The sequence below is a fragment of the Corythoichthys intestinalis genome, chromosome 2 (assembly GCF_030265065.1).
Source record: "Corythoichthys intestinalis isolate RoL2023-P3 chromosome 2, ASM3026506v1, whole genome shotgun sequence".
Taxonomy (NCBI): Eukaryota; Metazoa; Chordata; class Actinopteri; order Syngnathiformes; family Syngnathidae; genus Corythoichthys; species Corythoichthys intestinalis.
The window spans coordinates 73,453,159-73,480,279 of NC_080396.1; the positions used below are offsets into that span (position 1 = coordinate 73,453,159).

Here is a 27,121-nt window from a genome sequence, read left to right on the forward strand (position 1 = left end):
TGTGCGCATACTCCACCCAAGGGAGGTGTGATGACCAGGAAGCCGGATGTAGTTCACAAACACAACGGAGGGCGGCCTCCAGCTCCTGGTTGGCCCGTTCTGTCTGCCCATTGGATTGTGGGTGGTAACCTGAAGATTTGCTTGATGTGGCCCCCAAAGCCTTGCAGAACGCTCCCCAGACTCGTGAGACAAACTGGGGCCCTCTATCGGAGACAAGGTCACACGGGATGCCATGAGCACGAAATACATGGGTTACCAGCAGGTCGGCGGTTTCCAGGGCTGAAGGCAACTTGGGGAGTGCGATGAAATGCGCCATCTTGGAGAACCGGTCCACTACCGTCAAGATGACCGAATAACCCCTGGATCGTGGAAGACCAGTGACGAAATCGAGCGCCACATGTGACCAGGGGCGAGTTGGAACAGGCAACGGATGGAGTAAGCCCGCTGGAGCACGATGGACTGGCTTGGCCCGAGCGCAGATGGAACAAGCAGAGACATAGTCCATGACGTCCTTACGCATGCCCGGCCACCAAAACCTCTGGGACACGAGGAAGAATGTGCGGGACACCCCCGGGTGGCAGGCAAACTTCGAGGCATGGCCCCACTTCAGGACTCCTGCACGTTGAGCAACTGGGACGAATAACTTGCCGGCAGGGCAGCCCCCAGGCACCCTAACGCCTCGTAAGGCTTCCTCCACAAGACGTTCAACTTCCCATCGTAGGGCGCCAACAATCAGATTCTCAGGAACAACAGACTCTTCTGAAGGCCCCTCCTCGACCGGCTCATGGATCCTTGACAGCGCATCAGGCTTCCCGTTCCGTGACCCTGGACGGTAAGTAATCAGGAAGTTGAAACGGGTCAGGAACAATGCCCATCGGGCCTGGCGTGAGTTGAGGCGCTTGGCAGCACGAAGGTATTCCAAGTTCTTATGGTCTGTGAGTATCTGGAATGGTACCTCGGTGCCCTCCAACCAGTGCCTCCATTCCTGCAATGCCTGGACTATAGCGAGCAGCTCCCGGTTGCCGACATCATAATTTGCCTCGGCAGGGCTGAGGCGGCGGGAGTAGAAGGCACAGGGGTGCAGCCTCTGGTCGACTGTAGACCTCTGGGACAGGATAGCCCCCACTCCAGAACTCGACGCATCTACCTCGACCACAAATGGAAGATCTGAGTCAGCATGAACAAGGACAGGTGAGCTCGTAAATGCTCGCTTAAGGCTTACAAATGCGGCCTCTGCCGCCGAGGACCAAACAAATGGCCGCTTGTTAGAGGTTAACTTGGTGAGGGGCTCGGCCCTCATACTATAATTGCGGATAAAACGTCTGTAAAAGTTTGCAAACCCGAGGAAACGTTGCAAGTGCTTACGTGAAGTGGGGGTGGGCCACTCTGAAACCGCCTGAATTTTTGCCGGATCAGGCCTTAGCTGCCCTTTCTCCACGATAAAGCCAAGAAACTGCATTGACTCACAGTGAAACTCACATTTCTCGGCCTTAACAAACAACCGGTTTTCCAAAAGTCTTTGCAGAGCTATGCGGACATGTTGGCGATGTTCCTGCAAGCTTCTGGAGAAAATTAAGATGTCATCCAAATAAACAAAACAGAACACATTTAGCATGTCACGCAATACATCATCGATGAGGCTTTGGAACACTGCAGGTGCATTTGTCAAACCGAAAGGCATGACCAAGTATTCAAAATGCCCAAGCGGGGTCTTAAAAGCGGTTTTCCACTCGTCTCCTTCACGAATCCTGACCAAGTGGTAAGCGCTGCGCAAGTCTAATTTGGTGAAAATGGTGGCCGATTTTAACGGCGCGAAAGCCGAATCTAACAATGGTAGCGGGTATTTATTTTTAACAGTAATTTCGTTGAGACCCCGATAGTCAATGCACGGTCTAAGACCCCCATCCTTCTTGCCAATGAAGAAAAAACCCGCCCCCAAAGGAGAAGACGAAGGGCGAATGAGGCCTGAAGCCAAGGAAGAGGAGATGTATTCCCTCATAGCTTCCTGCTCCGGTTTAGAGACTTGGTATAAGCGCGAGCTGGGTAGCGGGGCATTGGGCAGCAATTCAATGGCACAGTCGTAAGGACGGTGCGGTGGCAGGGTACTAGCATGTTCTTTACTAAATACACGTTTGAGGTCATGATACTCGACGGGAACGTTCTCCAAATTAACTGGCTCAGTAGCCATTTTTGCTTCACCAGGAAGTAGACACGCCGAACGTAAACAGTGCGCATAACAGAACGTGCTCCAAGCAATTATTTGCGTCTTCGCCCAATCAATATTAGGATTATGCACTTGTAACCAAGACAGCCCCAGCACAACGGGAGCAGATTTGCACGGCATAACCAAAAAGCTACGGGCCTCAAAATGGTTCCCGGACAACTTTATCTTGAGCGGGGGCGTAATAAATTTCACGTCCGCTAGGGGGCGCCCATCGAGATCTAAGACCCTTTTAGACCAAGCAAGTCTTATTAATGGACATTTAAGAGCGTCAACAACACTCTGGTCTATAAAACAGTCATCTGCCCCCGAATCAATTAGAGCAGTAAACCTAACTTGAACCCCACGATGCGACACTTCGCCCGGCAATTGCAGTCTCATACGCCCTTGAGAGTCTCCTTATTCCTTCAACTCGTCGTGAGGCAACTCACTTGCTGGATTGCAGTCCCGTACGTCCCTCGTACCTCCTCGCCCTAGGGAAGCCCCTGGGAGCCAAGATTCCGGTCGATGCGAAGGGGCGGCGTCACAGGCGGCGACACAGTGCCCCGACAAGCCACAATACAGACACAAGCCTTCCCTCATCCGTCTTCGTCGCTCCGCCGCAGAAAGATGTCCGCCGCCGAGTTGCATGGGCTCCTCTCCCGTCGGGACCGGCCTCCGTGCCGGCGTGGAGACGGGCGCTGGTTCGATGAAGCCGTCCGGACCGGCCGCAGTCGGCGTTGACCAGCGACGTTCCCGACGCTCCGCAGCTCTCTCTCTCTCACGCTCGTCCAGACGATGACCCAAATTGACGGACAGATCAATCAGCTCCTGCAGATTCGATGAGTCATCCCGGGCCGCCAACTCGTCCTTCACCGCAGAAGACAGCCCGCGCCGAAAAATCCCACACAGAGCCGCTTCCCCAAAGCCGCACTCCGCAGCCAAAATGCGAAACTGTATAGAGTAATCTGCTACGGTCAGATCGCCTTGGGAAAAATCCAGCAGGCGGCTGGCTGCCTCCTTGCCTTTTACTGGGTGATCGAAAACTCTCACGAACTCAGTCTTAAAAGTTTCAAATGAATGACGGATCGCGGGTCTTGAATTGCTTACCGCCATGGCCCATGTTGCCGCTTTACCGGCGAGGAGACTCATTGCATACGCTACCCGGGATCTATCACTCGAAAACGTTTGCGGTTGTTGGTCAAAAACAAGGGAGCACTGGTGCAAAAATAGTTTGCAAGCACCTGGCTCTCCCTCATAACGATGGGGGTGTGGCAACAACGGCTCCCGAAAATATGCCGGTGGGCCCATCGGAGACGGGGCGGATGGGTCGGGCGTCGCGGCAGCGTCAACTATACCCCCGGGCTGTACAGGTGACGTCATATTCTCAATTCTAGTAGTTAGCGAGCCTATCACACTCACTAATGCACGCAATGACTGATCATGCTTGCTGATCATATGCCCGTGTTCAGCGAGCGCATGGCGAAAACTTTCAGAGTCTGTGGGATCCATGTGGTCGGACTATTCTGTTGTGAACGGCAAGCCGTTGATGCGGATCCAAATCACAGACCAAGAAACAAATAGTGAATGTTTGTATTTAATAAGTACAACAAAGGGAGCACGCTAACAAACGCGAGTTTAACAAGTACAACTAAGAGAGCACGCTAACAAATGCGTGAATATAACTGAGTACAAGAATCTAACTACAAAGCCCAAAATAGCACTAAAGTAAAGATGACCAAACCAGAATACGACCGTAGAACGTCGGGAAACTCGAAGGATGATGCACACACAGCGGTAAGCAAGGCAAGTAACACGCGAACAAGCAATAGTCCGACACTCGCAGACGGTGACAGGAGTCCTTAAATAATGAGCGCTCCTAATGCGCCACAGGTGTGCGGCCACGGCGCCGCCCATCCAGCTGAATCAGATGCTGGAATGAAAAAACAACTGAGAAGGCATACAGATATGACAGCCGATACAGAAGAGGCATTTTTTTAAAATTCACTATTTGATTCCAGTGGGTTTTTTTTTTGTTTTTTTATTGTGTTATTACTTTAAGAATAACAAAGTCTGTTAGGTAACCTCAGCGAATTTAAATTTGTGTCTTTGGTTATATACAGTGCCTTGCAAAAGTATTCGGCCCCCTTGAACCTTGCAACCTTTCGCCACATTTCAGGCTTCAAACATAAAGATATAAAATTTTAATTTTTTGTCAAGAATCAACAACAAGTGGGACACAATCGTGAAGTGGAACAAAATTTATTGGATAATTTAAACTTTTTTAACAAATAAAAAACTGAAAAGTGGGGCGTGCAATATTATTCGGCCGCCTTGCGTTAATACTTTGTTGCGCCACCTTTTGCTCCAATTACAGCTGCAAGTCGCTTGGGGTATGTTTCTATCAGTTTTGCACATCGAGAGACTGACATTCTTGCCCATTCTTCCTTACAAAACAGCTCGAGCTCAGTGAGGTTGGATGGAGAGTGTTTGTGAACAGCAGTCTTCAGCTCTTTCCACAGATTCTCAATTGGATTCAGGTCTGGACTTTGACTTGGCCATTCTAACACCTGGATAAGTTTATTTTTGAACCATTCCATTGTAGATTTGGCTTTATGTTTTGGATCATTGTCCTGTTGGAAGATAAATCTCTGTCCCAGTCTCAGGTCTTGTGCAGATACCAACAGGTTTTCTTCCAGAATGTTCCTGTATTTGGCTGCATCCATCTTCCCATCAATTTTAACCATCTTCCCTGTCCCTGCTGAAGAAAAGCACGCCCAAACCATGATGCTGCCACCACCATGTTTGACAGTGGGGATGGTGTGTTCAGGGTGATGAGCTGTGTTGCTTTTACGCCAAACATATCGTTTTGCATTGTGGCCACAAAGTTCAATTTTGGTTTCATCTGACCAGAGCACCTTCTTCCACATGTTTGGTGTGTCTCCCAGGTGGCTTGTGGCAAACTTTAAACGAGACTTTTTATGGATATCTTTGAGAAATGGCTTCCTTCTTGCCACTCTTCCATAAAGGCCAGATTTGTGCAGTGTACGACTGATTGTTGTCCTATGAACAGACTCTCCCACCTTAGCTGTAGATCTCTGCAGTTCGTCCAGAGTGATCATGGGCCTCTTGGCTGCATCTCTGATCAGTTTTCTCCTTGTTTGAGAAGAAGTTGCTGCACTGAAAGTAAAGGGGCCGAATAATATTGCACGCCCCACTTTTCAGTTTTTTGTTTTGTTAAAAAAGTTTAAATTATCCAATAAATGTTGCTCCACTTCACGATTGTGTCCCACTTGTTGTTGATTCTTGACAAAAAAATTGAATTTCATATCTTCATGTTTTAAGCCTGAAATGTGGCGAAAGGTTGCAAGATTCAAGGGGGCCGAATACTTTTGCAAGGCACTGTAGCCATTATTTTTATTATTTTTTTCATAAAACTGAATCTTTCTATCCACACGGAGGAGGCGAACTTTAAAGCGTCTTTGAGTGAACTTCAAGTAAAATTTAAGTATCTCGAGGCCAGGCCGAGTGTCCTCTTTTTTTAGAAATCAAAATATGGTCACCCTAATTTACATGTATATAATGGAAAACACAGGCAAGGCTAAAAAAGCAGTTTCTGCTCTTGCGACCCTCTTTAAAATTAACTGCTGTATTTTAAGCCAAAACAACTGTTCTGATTGAGAGAAAAATATGTCTATATGCTGCCATAGCAGATTCATGGCGCAATAAGCCCCCGAACTATTTTTAATTTGTCCGTTTTACCCCGGAAACCCCTGTTTACAGACGTCGCGCAACCGCTTTTGTTTCAACCTAGCCATAAAAAGAAGGTAAGTAATCGTATTTATTATTCGAAAGGTCTGTCATTTTTAGCTTAGAATAATTCATTGATGTCTAATATTTATTAAAAAAAACGACTATAAAAAATTATTCACTTGCATATTTTAAACTTTTAAACAAATTATGTCAGAATGAAAAAATTGGTGTCTGTAAAAAAGTCACGGATATCTACCTCATAACTATCGCTTAATTGTATTTTTTTTTTCATTACTGTCGCATTTTCCCCAATATTTTAGATGATAAATAATCGGTCCAAACAAAGAAAAATTGAAAAAAAAAAATTTTTTTTAAATGTTTAAAAGGGTAAATATGTGAAAATGAAAATCTCAACCCCTCCTAGATGTCTGCAATTTCTGCATCGTGACCCTTGTTATATTACCATGTTTCACCCATAAAATCCCCCCAAAATCCAGCTGTGGCCATTCACAGCTGTGTCTTGACACTCGCGAATACATGCTACATAGAGTTTTGGGATCGAAAAGAGGTAAGTACGCGATACTATCTTGTTAAAATTATGGCATCTTTAATAACCTCGCGTGCTCTCACCTCCAGTTAGGGTTTTGTTGTTTAATTTTTTTTTTTTTAATGCCCTCTTGTTCAAAATTTTTCTTCCCCCTGAAGATGAAGATTTTAAGCTTTCCAGTGATTTATCACTCATGCATATAGGTCAATTTTGAAATTTAGCCTAATTGGGGGTCTCAGAGAGGAACAGTCACCTGAGTGTTTTGCGCCATAAACAGTTATTTTCGGATTATAAACCGCTACTTTTTTCCTTCATTTTGAATCCTGTGGCTTATAGTCCAGTGCGGCTTATTCGTTGATTTATTTGGGTTAATAGATAACACTTTATTTGACAGCGGCGTCATAAGACCGTCATAATTATGACATGACACTATCATGGGCATTACTAAATGCTTATGACAGATGCCATTAAGTTCACATTCATCCGGCAAATTATGTCGCCAACTTCATCTATCGGAACTTTTACATCCATTCAAAAATGCCGGATAAACACTAAATGAAATTTTTTATCAGTATTAATTCATGCTCATGACAGTGTCATGTCATAATTATCATTTTCTAATGAGTCTTATGGCACCACTGTCAAATAAAGTGTTACCAAATACCATAACTAGCAATTAATGAAACAACTAGAACAGTAACTGAAGAAATAATTAGCACAGAACATGAATATTGATTGTGATTTACATTTGTAGCGCTGTAATGCATGCTACGAGGCATGTTGGACGACAACAATATTTACAGCAGGTGGCAGCAGAGGTTGACTGTTTCCCCCAAAGGAGCTGTGATGGCCAAATGAAGCTTCTTGCAGCAATGAAGCTTTGCTGCCAGTTGGTTCAAAGCTTTATGGTGGTTCAATTGCTCTAATGATAGTCTATGCCGAATATAGTGTTGCCGGTTAATATCTTTTCGTGTAAATATCCCATTATACAATGAGGACAGCTGCGGCTTATAGTCCAGTGCAGCTTACCTATGAACAAATTTCGTTTTCCTGTCAAATTTGGTGGGTGGCGGCTTATTGTCAGGTGCGCCTTAGAGTCCGAAAATTACGGTACAACAACTAATCGATTAACTGATTATCGATTCATATATTAGTTGCCAACTAATTTGATGAACGATTTTTGCCGGAACCTTTGAGCCTTTTTTGTGTGTAATGAGAGACTGCGCGTGCGCCATTGATTAGAGCTGTAGAGAGAGAGTTCACTGCTACACTCAGGTTGGGTTGCTGAATCAGTAATATTACGTAGATCCAGTTAGTAAATGAAGCCAATGTGTTTGGCGCTGAGATATTTAGCGATTATACTAATAAGTGTCTTTAATGGTCCGTTTGTATTGTGTTTTGGAGAAGCATATTAGCACTTGAGTTATTGTTAGATAGTAAAGTTGTTTCATTTCTTTTTATAAAGAAACCAAATTCATATAACAGCTTAGAGTCTCATTTCAACACAATCTACCATTCAAACTGTAAATTGTCATACAAGAGAGTGGGCTTTGAAATTGGGATTTAGGTTGTATTTATTAACAACTGTTTGATCAAGAAAACCAATTCATTACAGTCTGCCTTCTCCTTATTCAATTTTGTTGTTTAAGGAAAATAAATGAGTCCTTGACAAAATTTATATCAGCGCTTTGCCCACAAGAAAAAAAAAAGTCAATCAGCAGCACTTTTTTTTTTTTTTTAAATTTGAATGAACAGGACTGGTCTGATTTGTGTACTAAGATATACTTTTTATGTTTTATACTAAAAACCTTTATTAAAAACATTTGTGTACTCAAAACAGTACAGTTGTAGACTACAGTTAAGTCGGGAAGCCTTAATAAAATATTATTTTGAAGGAAATAGTCATCCATTTTGTCTTCATGGTTACTTACAACATGCCTAAAACAACTTCAAGTTTAATTGTGAAGTTAACTGAAAAAAGTGACATTTCACTGATGAATCGTTTCAATAATTGTCTGATTTATCGATTATAAAAAAATGATCATTAGTTGCAGGTTTCAGCACTACAATATAGCAACCATCACAGCAAAGCACAAAATTGCATTTTCTATATCTTTTACACTACTTTATAATTATTCTTGTATTTGCTCTTTTATCATAATGTACTATTTCTGTGGTTTTTGCATTTAAAAAGTGTTATTGATATATTTTAAAAATAATTTTCAATGCATTCAACTATTTTGTTCTCATATTTATTTGCTATTTATTTATTCATTCATTTATGTTCAAAGACTTGCACATTTTTTTCAAATACTTTTCAAAAAATTATGACTTCATAAAATTTTTTTCCTATTGTTTTTTTAATTTTTCAGATTTAACTGTTAATTTCATTAGATTTTTTTTTTTTTTTTTTTTCTTTTTTTTTGTTAAACGTTGTTTTATATTGATAGCAGTTCTTTGTTATTTTATAATGCATTTTTTCCACGCTCTATTTGTGTCAGATGTTTGTGAGGCTGTTCGTGGATGAGAATCTGGACCGCATGGTGCCCATCTCCAAGCAGCCCAAGGAGAAGATCCAGGCTATCATGGAATCATGCGGCCGGCAGTTCCCCGAGTTCCAGGAGCGCTCACGCAAGCGCATTCGCACCTACCTCAAATCTTGTCGCCGCATGAAAAAGAGTGGTTTCGAGGTACCCTCACTTTTGCTCTTTAGACATTTTAGCAATTTGGGGGTGCGGTGGGGGGTTATCTACATGCAATCCTATGAAACCTATACAGGGAGTCCCCAGGGTACAACGTACTCGACTTACGCAATTTCGACTTTACGATGACGGAGTCTCGGCCGCCATTTTGTCTTTTTTTTGCTCCCGATTCAATTCCATTCATTCCCGATAATTTTTCCCGATCATATACATTTTGGCAATGCATTAAGAAAAAAATGAATAAAACTCGGACGAATATATACATTCAACATACAGTACATAAGTACTGTATTTGTTTATTATGACAATAAATCCTCAAGATGGCATTTACATTATTAACATTCTTTCTGTGAGAGGGATCCACGGATAGAAAGACTTGTGACTTTGTATATTGTGACTAAATATTGCCATCTAGTGTATTTGTTGAGCTTTCAGTAAATGATACTATTGCCATGCCCAAATGCATGATGGGAAGTGGAACCATGACTGTGCGTAGTGCTACCAATTAATATATCTTCTCTGCGTTGGGAAATAACATAAGGTGTTAAGAAAAAGATCAATTGCTACCTTGCTTCCCACATTGCTTCCCATGATATTTCCAATCGTGGGAAGAAGGATTGTAAGGCTTTAGCCAATCAAAAAAAGACTCCAAAGGCTGCCAAAATTCACTCTACTCATTTTACGCTGCCTTTTATCTCTCTATAGAGGTAAAACGGCGCCATTACAGATTGAGCACGACAATGCGTGAGTGGGTCGTGCAGCGCATGCATTAATTGCGTTAAATATTTTAACGTGATATTTTTTAAAAAATTAATTACAGCCGTTATCGGGATAAATTTGATAACCCTACCTTAAGCCTAAACTAAAGACTCTGGATGAGTGTAACATATTATGTCTGTAACGCTAAATACAATTAGAAAACGATTTAATTAAAAATATATATATAATTTAAAAAAGGCATGGCCGAAATTTTTTTGCCGATTCCGATACTTTGAAAATGACGTGATGGGACCCGATCGATTGGCATCAACATCTCTACCGATATCCCGATATTGTCCAACTCCAAAACTCCGATACTGATGTCCAACCAATACTGATATATTTGGTCGTGGACTTAACATAATATGACGAATTATATTTCGATGTCCTACTGATACTTTAATAATGATAAATATAAGAACTTCAAAAAATGAATAAATGAATAAGAGAATAACGTCATACACAACTGCCACATTAAAACCTGATTCATGACATAATTATTGTTTTTATTATTATGCTATTGTGATTTGTATTTTTATAATTAATTTTAATTTATTTATTTATTTGTTTCGCTAATTGCTACTTGTAATCCTACCATCAGTAATGTGGTAATTTAACGTGGGTTTTTGGGCTGTGGAACGTATTATAATGTATTCTCATGGGAAAATCCCGCCCGACATACGGCCATTTTGATTTACAAACCAGGTCCTGGAACGAATTAAATTCATATGTAGAGGTACTACCGTACTGTATATACCAGCTAGCAAAGCGCTAAAAAGCTAGGCGTGATCATCCATTTTGCATTTTGTCACAACCGGAATTGCTGGGAAAACGTGGGCATTCCCAGATGTATTGTTTTAGATGCAATCAATACAAAATAGTAAAAGTCAGATTTAAGAGCCATTTTGTTTGTTTTGGCACATGGAAAATGAATGAATGAATGTATCACCTTTTCATAATCTCTTTTTGAACGGACTGAGGCCGGGATCAGCTCTAAAAATCAATCTTTTTTACTTTTTAGGCGGTAAAAAAAAAAACACGCCAGGTTTTAATCTAGTGTTAAAGCTAAGATGTGCAGGAGACTTTAGGCTGAACTCCAATTTGTCATATTCAAAGATATTTTCATTAATTTTCGCGGGCCGTAGTTTGGACACCCCTGTCCTAAGCTTTTACTAGCTTTGTCGCAAATGTCGCCCTCAGATAAGACCGACGCCCCCTCACCTGACCTCCGCCATGGCCGAGAACATCCTGGCCGCCGCCTGCGAGAGCGAGACCCGAAACGCTGCCAAGAGGATGCGCCTGGACGTCTACCCGGCGGTAAGCGTCCGTTCAGCAGGCCGGCCAGAGGGTGCGAGCGTCCCGACTAAAGGTGCGGGTTCCCCGCAGGACGAAGCTGCCGTCCCGCCGGATGAGGATCCCCCTCCTGCGGCACCGTCGGGCTTGGTGATTTCGGCCGCGGCTTTTGCCCAAGACCAGCTCTATGCCAACGGAGGGCTCAACTACAACCTGCGAGCATACGGACCGGTCGCCGCCAACCGGCAGAATGCTGCGCCACAAAGCAACGGTCAGTCTCCTTTTAAAGGATAGAATTTGACATCCAATGACCAACACCCACTCAAAGCGTCATCAACTCCAAATTGTCTTCATGGGGAACTCCGTAGATATCATTGACTGTCCAATCCATTTGGACTGGGAGGGTCTTATGAAAGAACGTTGCCCCCCAAGTAAAAACGAATTAGACGTCGAGCCCTGTCAATGGTGCTGAAAGATCAGCGGCATTGCTAGCCTCTTTTGGGGCCCAGAGCAAGAAATCCCAGGTGCCCAGACCAGTAGCACCACAGACCGGTGTGATGTGTGCCTTTTTTTTGACGGACCAGCAATGTATGGCTGAAAATTACAGTAAATATAAACGGATTGTACTTATACAGGTAGTCTCCAGGGTACAAACGTTCCGTTCCTACGTTGGCGATGTAACCCGAATTTCCACGTAACCATTAACCCTTCAAGTACCCCAAAATCTCAAAATAACTATCCAAAAACATGTATTTTATGTCATTGTACTGTCCTCGCCAAGACGCTGGAGCGAGCTAAGCTCCGAAATGACGATGTCAGACGTCATAAAAATTAAATGAAATCAGTTTCAGCTTCAATAAAAACTATTCAAATTTGCGTTTATAACTAGCTGCTGATACAGCAATAACAATCCACACAAATGATTAGCATGTATCTCAATGAGTTACAGTTAGTGTAAGATGATCACAGAGCATAAATTTTTTAATCCCAAGACAACATTGCATATTCTCACTGGCCAAGAAAACAAATCTTACCGTGGGTGCAAGCTGGAGTGACTGGAGACGATACTAGTGAGTCGGGAAGGGGGGGCGCAGCACGTCATGACTGACACAACCAGGCACTGCTATGATACAGACTAACTACATATAAAATGTCACACATTGTGAACATGTGACCGAAACTACTGAGCATTTTCATCTCGTTCTCATCTCGTCGGACGAAAACTGGCGTTCGCCTCGTTATGTTTTAGTCTCCAATAACACATTTTTAGCTCGTTATCGTCAAGAAAACAGTGTTCGTTGATGAAATATTTTTGTTATCGTGATTGTCGACGAAAACAACACTGCGCCTATGCCTTTATTACTAATCCGGGCAAAACGACCGGAAGTACACCGTCCGCCATTGCTGAGGTGTGCTGCCTGCAGCTCACAGCCAATAGCAGCTAACATTACTGTCTACACTGACTGACGCAGGGCTGCTAGAGGCATTAATACCTGACTGCAGCCTAGAGCTAAGCGACAGCCGCTACAAACCTCGGCTTGTACAAACCATGTCCCTACAAACTACGCCCACACGATGCTACGGTGGTAGTGTCTGACGGGTCTCATAGATATCACATGTATATAGAATTATGTGCGAAATGACAGACTTTGCTGCGTTAGGAAACAGCCGCCATTTTAACGGCGTAGACTTCTCAGGCAGGTTCTGATCCTAAGGTGAGTAACTTTTTGTCTAAAATAATCCTAAATCTGCAAAATCTTGACTTGAATCTATCTTTGAATGTGATTTCTGTGCTTTGTGACTGTTGAGACTACAAAAGAGCCATCCGGTTTCAATCTGGATGGGCTGAAAATCTGATTTTGGCTGCCAGTCTGAACAAAGCCTAACACTTGAGTGTCCTTGCATTATTAGTCCTAGTTTGAATGACTGTCCAGTTTGCCAGAAAAATCCCAACTGGAATTTTGCCCTCTGCAGGTCCGACAGATCTGAGCATGAAGTCGGCGGTGGCGGCGACAGATGCCTCGTCCTCCAACAGTTACGGGCAGGGCGGCGGCGGCGGCGGGGGTGGTGGGGCCTCGGCCCAGCTCAGTCCCCCAGAAGTGACGGCGGTCCGGCAGCTGATCGCCGGCTACCGGGAGTCGGCCGCCTTCCTGCTGCGCTCGGCCGACGAACTGGAGAACCTCATCTTGCAGCAGAACTGAGCGCGGGTGTGTGGACGGTCGGCGGAAGGTACCCGCGCCCGTCCCGCCCGCCGTGCCGCTATTTATGCATCGGCTCCCCTTTGACCTCAGTGCTCCGTCTTCTCTCGTCTGCCCCCTTTGTCTCAGGAAGTCAAGTCAAGTCAAGTGATGATGTGTGTAGAAAACAAAAACTAGTGCGCTCTTTCCCAACCTTTTCTCCCAGCACCGAGAACAGACAAAAAGCTGTCTCAACCATATAGATATTGCATATATACAGAGCTCCAATGGGACGGTCTTGGTCGGCCATCTTGTGTCTGTGCCCTTCCATAAACATTAGCTTCAATCACGGCGTTTTCAAACAACTTCCTTCTTCATAAATGTCAGAGATGCCATAACTGAACCCTTTTATGTACAAATTTTGTTCATTTTTTCTTTTTATTCCATTCATGTGAGGCACAAGTCTTAAACTTGCAGTAGCAAGACAATATTTGATATTTCTTTTACAAACTAATATATCCCATACTCTGCTGTCCCTAAAGCGTAAAATGCATCCTTAATTTTTTGTTCAACACCCAGCACAAATCAATTTTTCCAAACCAAATTTTTTGAAAATCCTTCAAGAGTTGCAGAGTACTTTAGCGAAGAAAATCGCTTGCCTTAGCTTGCCCGAAAAAGAGCCCACTACTGTTTCAAGATGGCCGCTGGCTAGCAACTCCTCCTAGCTCTCTATCTATGCGATATCTACGGGCGTGATGGCCCGCGGCCGGCGTAGGTTTAAGAACAGTGAAGCCCGAGTTGTTGATTTTCCCACTCATTGAGCAAAATTTTTAGCAGGTGGCGCCCTCTAACGGTCGGGAGGCTCTGATAAACGATAACGTCGGCCCGCTCCAAGTAAAGATAGGATAAGATCACCCTGGGCTCAAAATAATGACAGTGTGTTTGGAATGTTTCATTTTCTTTATCCTCTGCAAAAAAAACGTCAGGATGACTTTTTAAAACTATGATTTTGAATGAACCCTTTATAGGTCATTTTTGTTCATTTACGCAATTTAATATGATTCAGTGATGTTAGCTTTGCATGTACATGCAAAAGCTAAGAATAGTGTTTCATAATCAAAAATCCACGCAAGTAACAATAAAAATTACAGAACTCGTTCATAGCCCGAGCACTTTTTTTTGGTGGTACAAATCACATAATTTACACATTAAAAAATTCAGGAAGTTAAGGGGCAAAATTTGCCAAAAACATACCAATTTATTTCTAATGGCCAATATTTCCCATTAATTTCCAATGGCCTGAATATTTTGTATTTATCAATTTAAATGAACAAAAATAGTAATTTTCTCTATAATGGGTTCAAGGTCAACTTTTGAATAGCTGTCCACTGTAGTGAACCCTGGCCCTGAAAGGGCTGAACCGGGGGTCAGCAACCCGCGGCTCTTTAGCGCTGCCCTCGTGGCTCCCTGGAGCTTTTCAAAAATGTTTGAGAATGGTAAAAGATGGGGGAGGGAAATATATATTTTGTAGTTTTAATATGGCTTCTGTGGAGGACAAATATGACACAAACATTCTTCTAATTCATTAATATTGTATTGAAGTTAAACTTCAGGTGGCATCGTACAACAGAGTAGTCACATGGTGCGTCATTCTCTATAGCAGTGTTTTTCAACCGGTTTGCCGCGGCGAGAGATTGTCAGGTGTGCCGCGAGATATTATCCAATATCGTTTTTTTTCACGTCGTCCGACAGAGATGCAGTAGTAAGGAAAGAGTGGGAAGAAAGTTCTTGGTCGTGTGCAGATGACCGAAGTATTTCTCGTGTCGCGTTCAAGAATTTCTCGGATTTCTGGCCACCTTGCTGTCTGTGACAATGTGGACCCCAGCAAGTCTACTGTACATCATTTGAATAGATTCGTCAAGTGTCGATATATATGAAAGTGTCCTCTCCCTTTTATCCATATGTGGCGACCGTCAATCCTCCCCCTGTGTTTGATTCCAACACATTGTCAAGGATAGCAAAGTGGCTGATGGCTAGAAATCCCAGCAGTTCTTGAACCCAACACGAGCAGCACCATGGTGCCAAGCAAGCTTAAACGTCATCTCAAAACGAAATACCCGTCGCTTCAAAACAAGTTGATGGACTATTTTGTTTGTCTTTGTTAAAACACAGAGAAACAGGCAACTTTTTTTTTTTAGAAAAACTACAAAGGTAAATGAGAAAGCCCCCTCAAAGCCAGTTAGCTTGTTGCTGAACTTGTTGCTAAATCCAAAAAGTCCCACACTGTGACAGGGACATTAATACAACCTGTCTGCAAAGCCATTGTCAGCTCGGCCCTGATGCGGCTAAGGACATTTTTAAGTCCCCTGTCTGATAATTCTGAGCGTTTCAAGCATAACCGCTATAAAAAAAATAAAGAAAAACAGACTGAGAGCTGTTGAAAAAGATCTTTGCCAGAATATCGGCTTTGTGTTCATCTATACAGGCTAATGTTTCACACAGAGTAAGTATAAATACTGAGAAATTATTTTATGATTAAAGATAGAGTACAGAATGTAATTTTGGAACATTTACGGTTTGTGGTGAGCGGCAACATTTTTACCAATGTGAAAACGTGGCGTGACTCAAAAAAGGTTGAAAAACATTGCTCTATAGGATGCACTGCAAGAAAAATAAACATTTACCATATTTTCCGCAATATTAGGCGCCTCAGCGTATAAGGCGCACCTTCAATGAATGGTCTATTTTAAAACCATTTTCATGTATAGGGCACACTACATTATAAGGTGCAGTAGTAGTAGTAGCATTAGCTGGCGTTGCGTTATGCATGCACAAGATGGAGCTGAGCTAAATGGAACGTCATGCCATGATTAACCAATATAGATCCATATATAGGGCACATCGGATCACAAGGTGCACTGTTGGCTTTTGAGAAAATTGAAGGCTTTCAGGTGCGCCTTATAGTGTGGAAAATACAGTAATCATGAAGGCACATTATGTATTTGTAGCCAACTTTGTCATTTTGATAATAGGCTAATATAGCTAATATAGATACATACAGCATGCGTTGTCTTCATTAAAAGGCTTTTACAGGGTGGGGCAGAGTATCTTGCTTATTCAAATTTGACACCCTGAAGCGATGGTTGCTCTGAGGATGGTAGGGATGAATTTATTTGAGAGGGTGGGGCTTAAAGTTTTTTTTTAACGTGCGTTATTTATTTTGTGTTTATTATTCAGGAACGTAAAGAAGAAGAAACCTGGCCTCCCAAAGCGCCTCACATGCTTTTTCACGAGCAATAACATCGCATGGATTAAGTTCCTGCTCCATTGCTAATTTGTAGGGATGAAATTTAAATTCTTCATGGAGGATTCGTCTCACAGAACGAGCAGACAACCCAAGAGCGGGTGCATGCTTGCGGGCAGACCGTCGTGGAGATCTCAAATCAGATTGTCTCACCACGCCAATGTTTTGGGGTGACCTTGCTGTTCGTGGGGGGCCAGGTTTCTTTTTCTTTACATCACCCATTTCCCTGAAGTTGTTTACCCATGAAACAATCGACTGCCGGCCAGGAACATGACCATACGGGGTAATATTGTAATGTCTACTGAATCTGCATTGCGATGCTTGAACAACCGCTTGAAAAAAATGCCGCAACAGCGAAACTGCGTTCCAAATTCGTCCACTCCATGATGCTCACTGGGGTTCCTGAAAAATAAACACAAAATAAATAACGCACGTTAAGAACCAAACTTTAAGCCCCACCCTCTCAAATAAGTCCATCCCTACCATCCTCAGAGAAACCATCATTTCAGGGCGCCAAATTTAAATAAGCAAGTTGCTGTACCCCACCCTGTAAAACGCTTTCAATTTTTTGCGGCTCCAGACATTTTTGGTTTTTTTTTTGCTCCAATAAGGGCTCTTACAACAATATGGGTTGCCAACCCCTTGGTTAACCCCTTAACAGGCAAGTGATTTGCTATTACCACTACTAATAATAATTGCAATTTGATTGGCCCTCCCATTTGAAAGGAGTCAAGGAGTTCCTTTAGCAATGACACAACAATTGTTCTTTGCTGCCTTTTCTTCCCACTCCGAAGCTTTCAAACACACTGCGATTATTCCGAGCCAGTTTCGAAGGTCGTTCAAGTGAATGAGCATTTTTCCAGACTCCGCCCGCCTTCCTGCAAGAGAGAGATTCAATGTTGAAAATGGATGATAATCAGCGCAGCAGCATTGTAGCCAATTTCAATGTTGGGAACTGACTTTTCAGCACTCGCACAACCTTTTTCTTCTTCTTCTTCTTCTGGTCGGTGTCGTTGTCGTTGTCATGGACCAATTGACGGCTGTTCCTCGGCAGATTGAAAAGCGCAAGAGACAATCTTTGACGGACGACATCACGCTTTTGTGATCGTGACTCGCTCGGCAACAAATGTGCTTGTCAAGTGTGCGTGTGTGCGTGTGCGTGGATTTGTTTTTGTGTAAAAGTCGAGATGTCATTGGGTCGCTCAGCACATTCCAAACAAGGACGGCGACGGTGCGGGTTGTTTTTACATATTTGATAACTGGTGGAAGGAGACGCCTGATGGCGGTAGATGTCCAGTCCATTGCTAGCAACGGGAAGGGCAATTTATTTATTTATTTATTTGCATCACAGTGTCCTTGCGATTGATCGACTGATTCAAATCGACAGAATTGGCTTCTTTTTGGATTGGACATGCGTCCCCATCAATGACGCTCCGTGAGTTAACATGTGTAAATTCCACATTGCAAAAAAATATGACGTATATATATTTTTTCGATTACTTTTCTCCTTATTTAAATTGTATTTCATTCATTTTTCATATTACAGACTGAATAATTTTGGGGGAGACATTCAAAATGGATTGGACGTCTATCCCCGTTAATGGCAGTCAATGAGTTGACGTGTCTAAAATCCACATTTTTTTCTTGGTTTGTGAAGTGACGCTGCGATGTTTTCTTTATCCTTTGCAAAAAAAAAAAAAAAAAAAACGTTAATATAATTTTTGGGGGGACAGGAAAAATGAATTTTTTTCATATTTTCAAATTGATTTCATTTGAATTTAACGATTTGACATGATCGTTATTAGAGAGCGTCGACTCGCATAAGCATTTGTCAAGGAAAAACAATCATACCAGGGCTTTTTTGACACATTCAAAATGGCGCTAGAACACAGCTAGCAAACGCTAGCGAACGTGACAAGAAATATATCAAAACACATCATAGCACAAAAAAATGTCGCCTCTAGCCAAATGACAGAGCAGTGGTAGGCGAAAGAATGATGGAATGAAATGTTCAAACAACTGTTCTAATGAACAATTCTGCTGTTATATGAAGGAACGTGAATGAATTGAAATGAACATACGTGAATGACAGCCAATGAGTTGATTTTGGCTTTCTTTTAGGTGGTAAAGTATGAAAAAGTATCTGAACATTTTGGAACTTGTCACATTTTTGCATAAAATCACCATCAAATGTGATCTGATTTTTTTTTTTAAATCACACAGATGAAAAAAACAGTGTCTGCTTTAACTAAAACTACCCAAACATTTATAGGTTTTCAATTTTTTAATGAGGATAGTATGCAAACAATAACAGAAAGGGGAAAATAAGTAAGTGAACCCTCTGCCTAAGGAGACTTAAAGAGCAACTGAAACCAATATTTACCAAACAATTTAAGTCAGGTATGTGTGCCCAATCACCGATGAGTGGTTTAAAGCTGCCCTGCCCACTACAAAGCACACACTTGGTAAAAAATGTCTTGATGAGAGGCATTGTCTGATGTGCATCATATACTTAAATAATGATTTCACGGGGCATGGTGCCAATTAATAGTGGTCCGATCTCCGTCAAAGCTGACCGAGTCGAAACACAGACAAAGAGCTTTTCACGTTGAAAAATCTTATGAATAAATGCTTAAATTTCTGAATTCTTTACAGATAAGGACGTAAAACAGTCTTGATTCTTGGTTAACGCAGAAAAAAATGGTCAGTTAGCATTTATTTTACTTAAATATGTCGGATATGCTGCTAGTCTTTAAGTCACTGTGGCACCGCCTCACCACAACAAGAGCTTTTTACGTTGAAATTCTTGTGAATAAATGCTTAAATCCATGAAAGCTTCATAGATATGGACGTAAAACAGTCTCAATTCTTTGTTAAAAGAACAAAAAAAACAGGCAGTTAGCATTTATTTTACGTAAATATGTCGGAAGAATGATGCTAGTCTGTTAGACAATATGGCAGCAGCCTTACAACAAAGAGGGTTTTACGTTGAAAATTCTTGTGAATAAATGCTTAAATCCCTGAATTCTTTATAGATATGAAAGTAGAAATGTCTCGATTTTTGGTTAAAAGCAAAAAAACGGGGCGATTAGCATTTATTTAACGTGAATATTGCTAACTATGACGCCAACGCCGTCGCGGTTGATTTCTCACATTGATTATTTTCACGTTTCAAAATGCATGCATTGTACGAAAAGACATAATAATTAACTTGAATCCTCGAACAAATCACTCCTGAGACAATCCTTCCTTTTTGGATGCGGTACTGCTTTCGTACTTTTTCAACCTAAATCCGGCGTTGGATGGCTGCGTGCGGGTGTTTGAGAATGACTCCTCTTGATTTGGGTAGGCCCACTACTTGAAGGCGTGGCACAGGTGTGTGCCCAATCACCGATTAATGGTTTAAAGCTGCTCTGCCCACTATAAAACTCACATCCGGAGAGAATTGTCTTGATGAGAAGCATTGTCTGAGGTGCATTATGGCTCTGTCAAAAGAGCTGTCTGAAGATCTGCGATCAAGGATTGTTGAGTTGTATAAAGCTGGGAAAGGATACAAAACCATCTCTAAAAGTCTGGATTTTAATCAATCGACAGTCAGAGAAGTTGTCTGCACATGGAGAGAGTTTGGCACTGTTGGTTCTCTCTCAAGGAGTGGCTGTCCACCAAAGATGGCGCCTGAAAGTTTAGCGCAGAATACTCAGAGAGAGAGAGAAAAAAAAAGAACTTTAGAGTGTCTGCTAAAGATTTACAGAAATCACTGGCACAGTCCAATATCTCTGTGCACACATCAACTATATTCAAAACTATGGCCAAGAATGGTGTTCATGGGAGGAGTACACGGAGGAAGCCACTGCTGTCTTAAAAAAAAAACATTGTTGCCAGTTTAATGTTTGCAAAAAGGCATTTGGACACTCCACAGAGGTTTTGTCAAAATATTTTGTGGACTGATAAAACCAAAGTTGAATTGTTTGGGAGTGACACAAAACATCATGTGTGGAGAAAAAAATTGAACAGCTCACCAAAATCAACACCACCGTAAAGCATGGTGGAGGGAGCATCATGATTTGGGGCTGTTTTGCTACCTCAGGGCCTGGACAACTTGCAATCATTAATGGAAGAATGAATTCAAGTTTTGCAGGAAAACCTGGGGCCGTCTGTCAGACAGTTCAAGCTAAAAAGAGGATGGATGCTGCATCAAGACAATGATCCAAAACACTGAGGTAAATCAACTGCAGATAGGTTTCAGAAAAGCAAAATACACGTTCTGGAGTGGCAAAGTCAAAGTCCAGACTTGAACCCCATTAAGATGTCGTGGCATGATCTAAAGACAGCGATCCCAGACATCCCAGGAATCTGACTGTACTACAGCAGCTTTATAGAGAAGAATGGGCCAAGATTAGCCCTAATTGATCTGCCAGACTGATCTGCAGCAAGTGTCTGGTTGAAGTTACTGCTGCCAAAGGGATGACCACAAAATATGAAATGTAATGGTTCACTTACTTATTTCCCCCCTTCTGTCATTGTTTGCATCCTATCCTAATTAAAATATGAAAAGCTATAAATGTTTGGGGTGGTTTTAGTTAAACCAGAGACTGTTTTTTCATCTGTGTGATTTTGACAAAGGTCAGATCACATTTGATGGGGATTTTATGCAGAAATGTGAGAAATTCTAAAAGGTTCAGATACTGTTTCATACCACTGTATTTCTGTCAAAGCATCCTAATAGAGGAATGTCAATTTTGGAAGCACTTTATAGCTCAGGATGAAAAAAAAACATAACGTAACAACACTTAGCTGACACGCACGCACCCCCCCCCCCCCCAAAAAAAAAAAAACTCAAGCACAGGTAGGAAGAGGGAGGGGCTAATTGCTAATCAGCATTTAAGGTGGCTAGACTTTACACCAGGGGTGTCTAACTCCATTTAAACAAAGCATAAATGACACGCGTGCCACAAAAGAAAAAAAATCATTTATTTATGATTCATTTATATAAAAAATGACAACAGTGATCCTTCGTTTTTTTGCGGTTAATGGGGACCAGAACCCGCCGCGATAAGTGAAAAAGCGCGAAGTAGTGACCACCGCCCATTTTTTTTTTAATGGTCGTTTGTTTCTTTAGCTTAGTGTTGCCACAGCGCTCGCTCTCTCGCACTCGAACAAATGGCTTCTAAATTGACAGACACCGTACGCTGGCGAACCGACGTGCCTACTTAACGTCAGTAGGGGCGACGTTGCTGCTAAAGACGTAGCACCGATATCGAGAATGAGTCCTTTTATGAGCGATTCGGACTTATTTCGTCGATGCCAAAACGCGAGTATTTTAAAGAGAAAAAGGGGTTTTCCTTTGAAAGGTGGCTTCCTTTAGTTTTTCTGGCCTCGGCACCTACTGGCCGGAAAGGGGTCGGTCCTAACTACCTACGTTGAATCTACGTTGCGCTTTTGTTTTGCGAGTATCATCTCTTTGTACGGAACGGCCGCCGGCCGTCCTAATCTCTTGGTGTTGCTGAAAATTTGCCCTGGTAGCTTGTGGATTGCTAAAGTGCTCAGATAATACTGTAAGTGTACTGTATAGCTGTACAAAGAGTGATCAATGGTTCTTTTCTTTGTTCCCGGCATTGTTTTTTAAAAGAAGAAGAAAAAAAATATATCAAAAGCGCTCGAAGAAGCCTTGCCTGTTTCAACTTCTCATTTGATGGTGGTCTGTAATGCTATTGTTATTGATTTGATTGAACTCTCCTGCACTGAGAAGAAGACTGTAGCTCTGTGCACGGCGCCCCCTTGTGATCCAGCTTGGTATTTCCCAATTTCTCCCTTTCCCTCCCGCCGGTTTTGGACTCAGTGAAAGTGTGATGTTTACATGTACAGTTTTTCACAATGTTACTTTACGCATTTTCTTCAGGATGACCCTTTCCTCCCTAATTGTGGTGACCAAAACTGTTTTGGTCGGGCGGCCTTCGTGTCACATGGCTCAAAGTGCCTAAATGAAATAAAATAGCTTGTCGGTGAAAGCAAAAACAAAAGTATTCTCAGCTCATCTCAGCTTTTTATTTTTTATTTTTTTGGTCATCTTGTTCACTAAAATTATTTATATTGTTTTTCACTGCCCATGACAAAATATGTGTGAGCCACTCTTTTTATTTTTTTGTTTCTTACTATTTTTAAAATTTATTAATTAAAATAATTATTTCAAAAAATAAAATTAAATATTTTTTTGTATTATGAATATTTTATTTTGATTATTAATAATTATTTTAATTGTATTTTTAATTTGTTTAATTGTATTTTTTTTGTTTTGTTTTTTGTTTATTGTACATGTGAAAATATGAGCAGGCCACACGTTTTAACATATATACAGTAAGGAAAATAAGTATTTGAACACAATGTGATGCAAGTTTTCCTACTTATGAATGATTGGTGGGTTTGAAATTGTCTAAAAAACAATCATCATCAGAAATCACAATGTAAGATTTTTTTAACAATTTATTTATATTATACTGCTCCAACTCCTGTCAATCAGCTAGAACTGTCAGCCTCAAAGACCTGTTAGTCACCTTTAAACAGTTCAAAAGAACGAATAACAATGAACTTTTTGTGTCTGATATTTTTTTACCTGTTCAAGGTGGTTAGCTGCATATAAACACCTGTCCACCCCACACAACCCAAAGAGCTCTCCAAAGGCACTAGAGACAGAATTGTAGACCTCTACAAGAGGACAGAGACCTCTGGAAAGAGTTACGGGGCAATTGCCAAGCAGCTTGGTGATATAAGATCCACCATTGGAGCAATTATTAGAACATGGAAGAAGCTAAACGTGACTGTCAGTCTCCCTCGGACTGGGGATCCATGCAAGTTCTACCTCGTAGGGTCTCCTTGATCCTAAGAACGGTAAGGAACCAGCCAAGAACTACACAGGAGGAGCTAGTCAATGACCTGAAAGGAGCTGGGCCCACCATTTCCAATACCCCTTTCCCACTGGCCAAAAAACTCGCGTCAACCCGCTAACAGTCGGCTTTTGGTGGCAGTGGGAAAGGTGCAACGACCCGCCTCGACCCTTGTCAATCAACCCGCCAAGCAACCCGCGTTAAAATCACCTCGGCTCTGATCGTCATGCAGTGTGAAAGCAAAACCCCGGGTCAACAGTCAACGTGGTGACGTAGGCTCTTACGTGATGCGTCATAACAACGTGCCAGTCGCCGGATCCACATACGGCGAGCAGTCTGTGTAGCAGTGTTAGCAATAGCCATAACAGATGAAACAAAGGCTCTTCTCCCCCTTCTGTGACTTACACGACTCCTTTCAGTTTCAAACCAAAATTCACGTCGCCTATGTTGCCTCAGCACAAGCAGAGTGTTGATCCTTTACTGCCATGTTGCTCTGCATTGTTTACTTCCTTGAACCGAATGAATTCGGTCGCGCATCTTAGCGTGGTGACGTCACGTAACCTTACGCACGGCTGAGGAGGGGTGGGGGTTAGACGGGTGAAAAAAAAAAAAAGACACGGCTTTTTTTTGTCAATGGGAAAGGTGCCAAATGCCAATTGCTAGTGGGTTGCATCGGCTTGGAAAAAGCACGCGTTGACCCACTAGTTTCAGTGGGAAAGGGGCACAAGTTTACTGTTGGTAATACACTAAGACGTCATAGTTTAAAAATCATGCATGGCACGGAAGGTTTAACTAGTACATGTCCAGGCTCGTTTTAAGTTTGCCAATGACCATTTGAATGATCCAGATGAGTCATGGGAGAAAGTTATGTGGTCATATGAGATCAAAATGGAATTTTTGTGATCTTAATTCCATTCATAGTGTCTGGACGAAGAAGAATGATGAGTACCATCCCAAGAACACCATCCCTACTGTGAAGCATGGGGGTGGTAGCATCAATCAATCAATCAATCAATCAACTTTATTTGTATAGCACATTTATCATGCTTTGGGGGTGTTTTGCTGCACATGTGACTGGACAACTGCACTATATGAAGGAGAGGATGACCAGGGCCATATATCGTGAGATTTTGGGGAATTACCTCCTTCCCTCAGTGCATTGAAAATGGGTCGTGACTGGGTCTTCCAACATGACAATGGCCCGAAGCAGACAGCCACAATAACCAAGGAGTGGCTTCTTAAAAAGCATATCAAGGTTCTGGAGGGGCCTCGCCAGTCTCCAGAACCTAAACCCAATAGAAAATCTTTAGAGGAAGCACAAACGTGTTTCTCAGTGACAACCCCAGAAACCTGTTTGATCTAGAAAAGATCTGTGTGGAGCAGGGGTGCAAAATTCCGGCTGCCATTGATTTTCTTAGGTGTTCAAATACTTATTTGCAGCAGTATAATACTAATAAATTATTTTTTTTTAAATCATACACTGTGATTTCTGGATTTTTTTTTTTCTTCTTATATTGTCTCCCACAGTGGACAAGCACCTACCACGAAAATTTCAAACCCGCCCATCATTTCTAAGTAGAAGGACTTGCAAAATTGCAGGGTGTTAAAATACTTACTTTCCTCACCGTATTTCGTTTTGAAGATGTGTGACACGTGTGTAATTTTAAACAATTTGATGTACTTTAAGTAATGTATTTTTTATTACGTTATAATTTATAATTTATGTTTATATATATATATATACATACATATACAGTATATATATGTTGACTGTCTGCCCTAAGGGAGCTGTGATGGCCAAATGAAGCTTCTAGAAACAATGACGCTTTGCAGCCAATTGGTTCAGAGCTTCATGGTGGTTCATTTGGTCACATGACAGTCATATGATGCCGCTGTCAAGTAAAGTGTTACCGGTTAATATCTTATGGTGGAAATATCCCATAGTACAGTGAGGTCAGCTGCGGCTTATAGTCCAGTGCGGCTTATCTATGAAAAATGCCGTTTTCGTATCAATTTTGGTGGGTGGCGGCTTATAGTCAGATGCGCCTTATAGTGCGAAAATTATGATATATGAATTGATGTTTATCAATCTTATTTTGAATTGAATTTAAATCACTTGATTGAAACGATCCTTTTTTTCATGAGGCCAAATGCACAGAGTAAGTAATAGTACACTTTGATGTCAAATAGGGGGCCGTTCGTTGTCCGTCCGTGATTTTGAGACCCCCTGATATAGCGTGACACGAAGGCTCGTTGGTCCTAAAGCAGTTTTGGTAGCTAAGATGAATCTGACCGAGTCCAATCGGCATTTTTTTTGGGAGAGCGGTGTCGGCCGCCCGCTAAAGTATAAGCCATTCCCCTCTCCTGGCCTTTACGGGGAAGCCATAAAGCTCAGGAAGTCGTCCGGCTCCCCGAACGCCCGTTAGTTTGCGTCCGTCCGCTGACTCGAATCACCATGAACATTTCTATGGAGATGTCTATTCTTTTCTACATTTCTCATTGTCTTTGCAAAGTTTTACAGTTCGTGGAGTGTTTATAAGTATGGATATTTATTATTCTATGTGGAAATACAACAAAGAAAAAAAATCACTTGTTTTTTTGTCGTTCTTTCAACATTTTGACTTGTGGCGCATATGCTAATGGGCTGCACAGAAATAATTAATAATTCATTAATGACCGCATTCTGTGCCTCTTGACACACCAATCTGCCTGCCTTTCTCTATTGACTAGTCCGAGTAGAGATATGTGGACATCACCCTCTTTTCATGGCCGCCATTACTGGGGTGTTTACACAAAGCCCAGTGTCAGTCAATGTAAACAGTAACGTTGGCTGCCTGCTGCTGGTTGTGTGCTGGAGGCAGCACACCTCAGCAATGGCGGAGGGGGTACTTTGTGTTGTTTTGCTCGGATTAGTCAATAGATTGAAGGGAATAGTATCTTTTCTAGTACATACTGTTTGACTATCTATGTTACTCTAGCCCTCCCAATATAAAATAAATAGCATTTATATCATAGTTTAAGAAAAACAAGCAAAATATAATTGATATTATGAACAGTTGGACTAGGAATGATGAGAACTGACAACGCAAAGACAACAGGCAGATAAGGACAGAAGGATACAGGACACCTTCTGACCGCGGAAGCCCAACGCAAGCGTCATGCAGCTGACTGAGAAAGACTGACTCTGACAAGCAGGTGAGAGGCAAGACATCTACAAGCCCACGTCTGCACCACCAAATCCCACAATCAGTTCTTCCGGACAGTCAAGATAAAAATGGTGGGACATCTTGTGTTGCCACACGGAACATCTCATACGGAGGAACCCGCTACCGAGAAGTGAACACTCAGCACTCACGTGGCGCTGAGAATGGCAAAATCCTCACCTCTGCTTGCTCTGACAACAGTAACGCCCGATACTCTCCCACCAAACCCACAACAGAGAATAATCCAAAACAATGCCCAAACACACCCTTCTTCCGAACCACAGTTCACTTCATCAGAGCCT

The 27,121-nt window shown here is 42.1% G+C and overlaps 1 protein-coding gene across 4 annotated transcripts in view; it reads left to right on the forward strand.

The window, feature by feature from the left end:
- The window catches only part of nol4la (nucleolar protein 4-like a), a 93,072-nt gene extending 66,887 nt beyond the window's left edge, over positions 1-26,185 (forward strand). For 2 of the 4 annotated variants that reach the window (XM_057827681.1, XM_057827696.1), the window contains exons 8-10: positions 9,002-9,190; positions 11,162-11,525; positions 13,229-26,185. In XM_057827681.1, coding sequence (XP_057683664.1) covers positions 9,002-9,190; positions 11,162-11,525; positions 13,229-13,455 — 780 coding nt within the window. In that variant the 3' untranslated portion in view covers positions 13,456-26,185. The remainder of the gene's footprint in view (positions 1-9,001; positions 9,191-11,161; positions 11,526-13,228) is intronic. The other 2 variants (XM_057827690.1, XM_057827703.1) reach the window with 2 other exon arrangements.
- Positions 26,186-27,121: the final 936 nt, after the last annotated feature.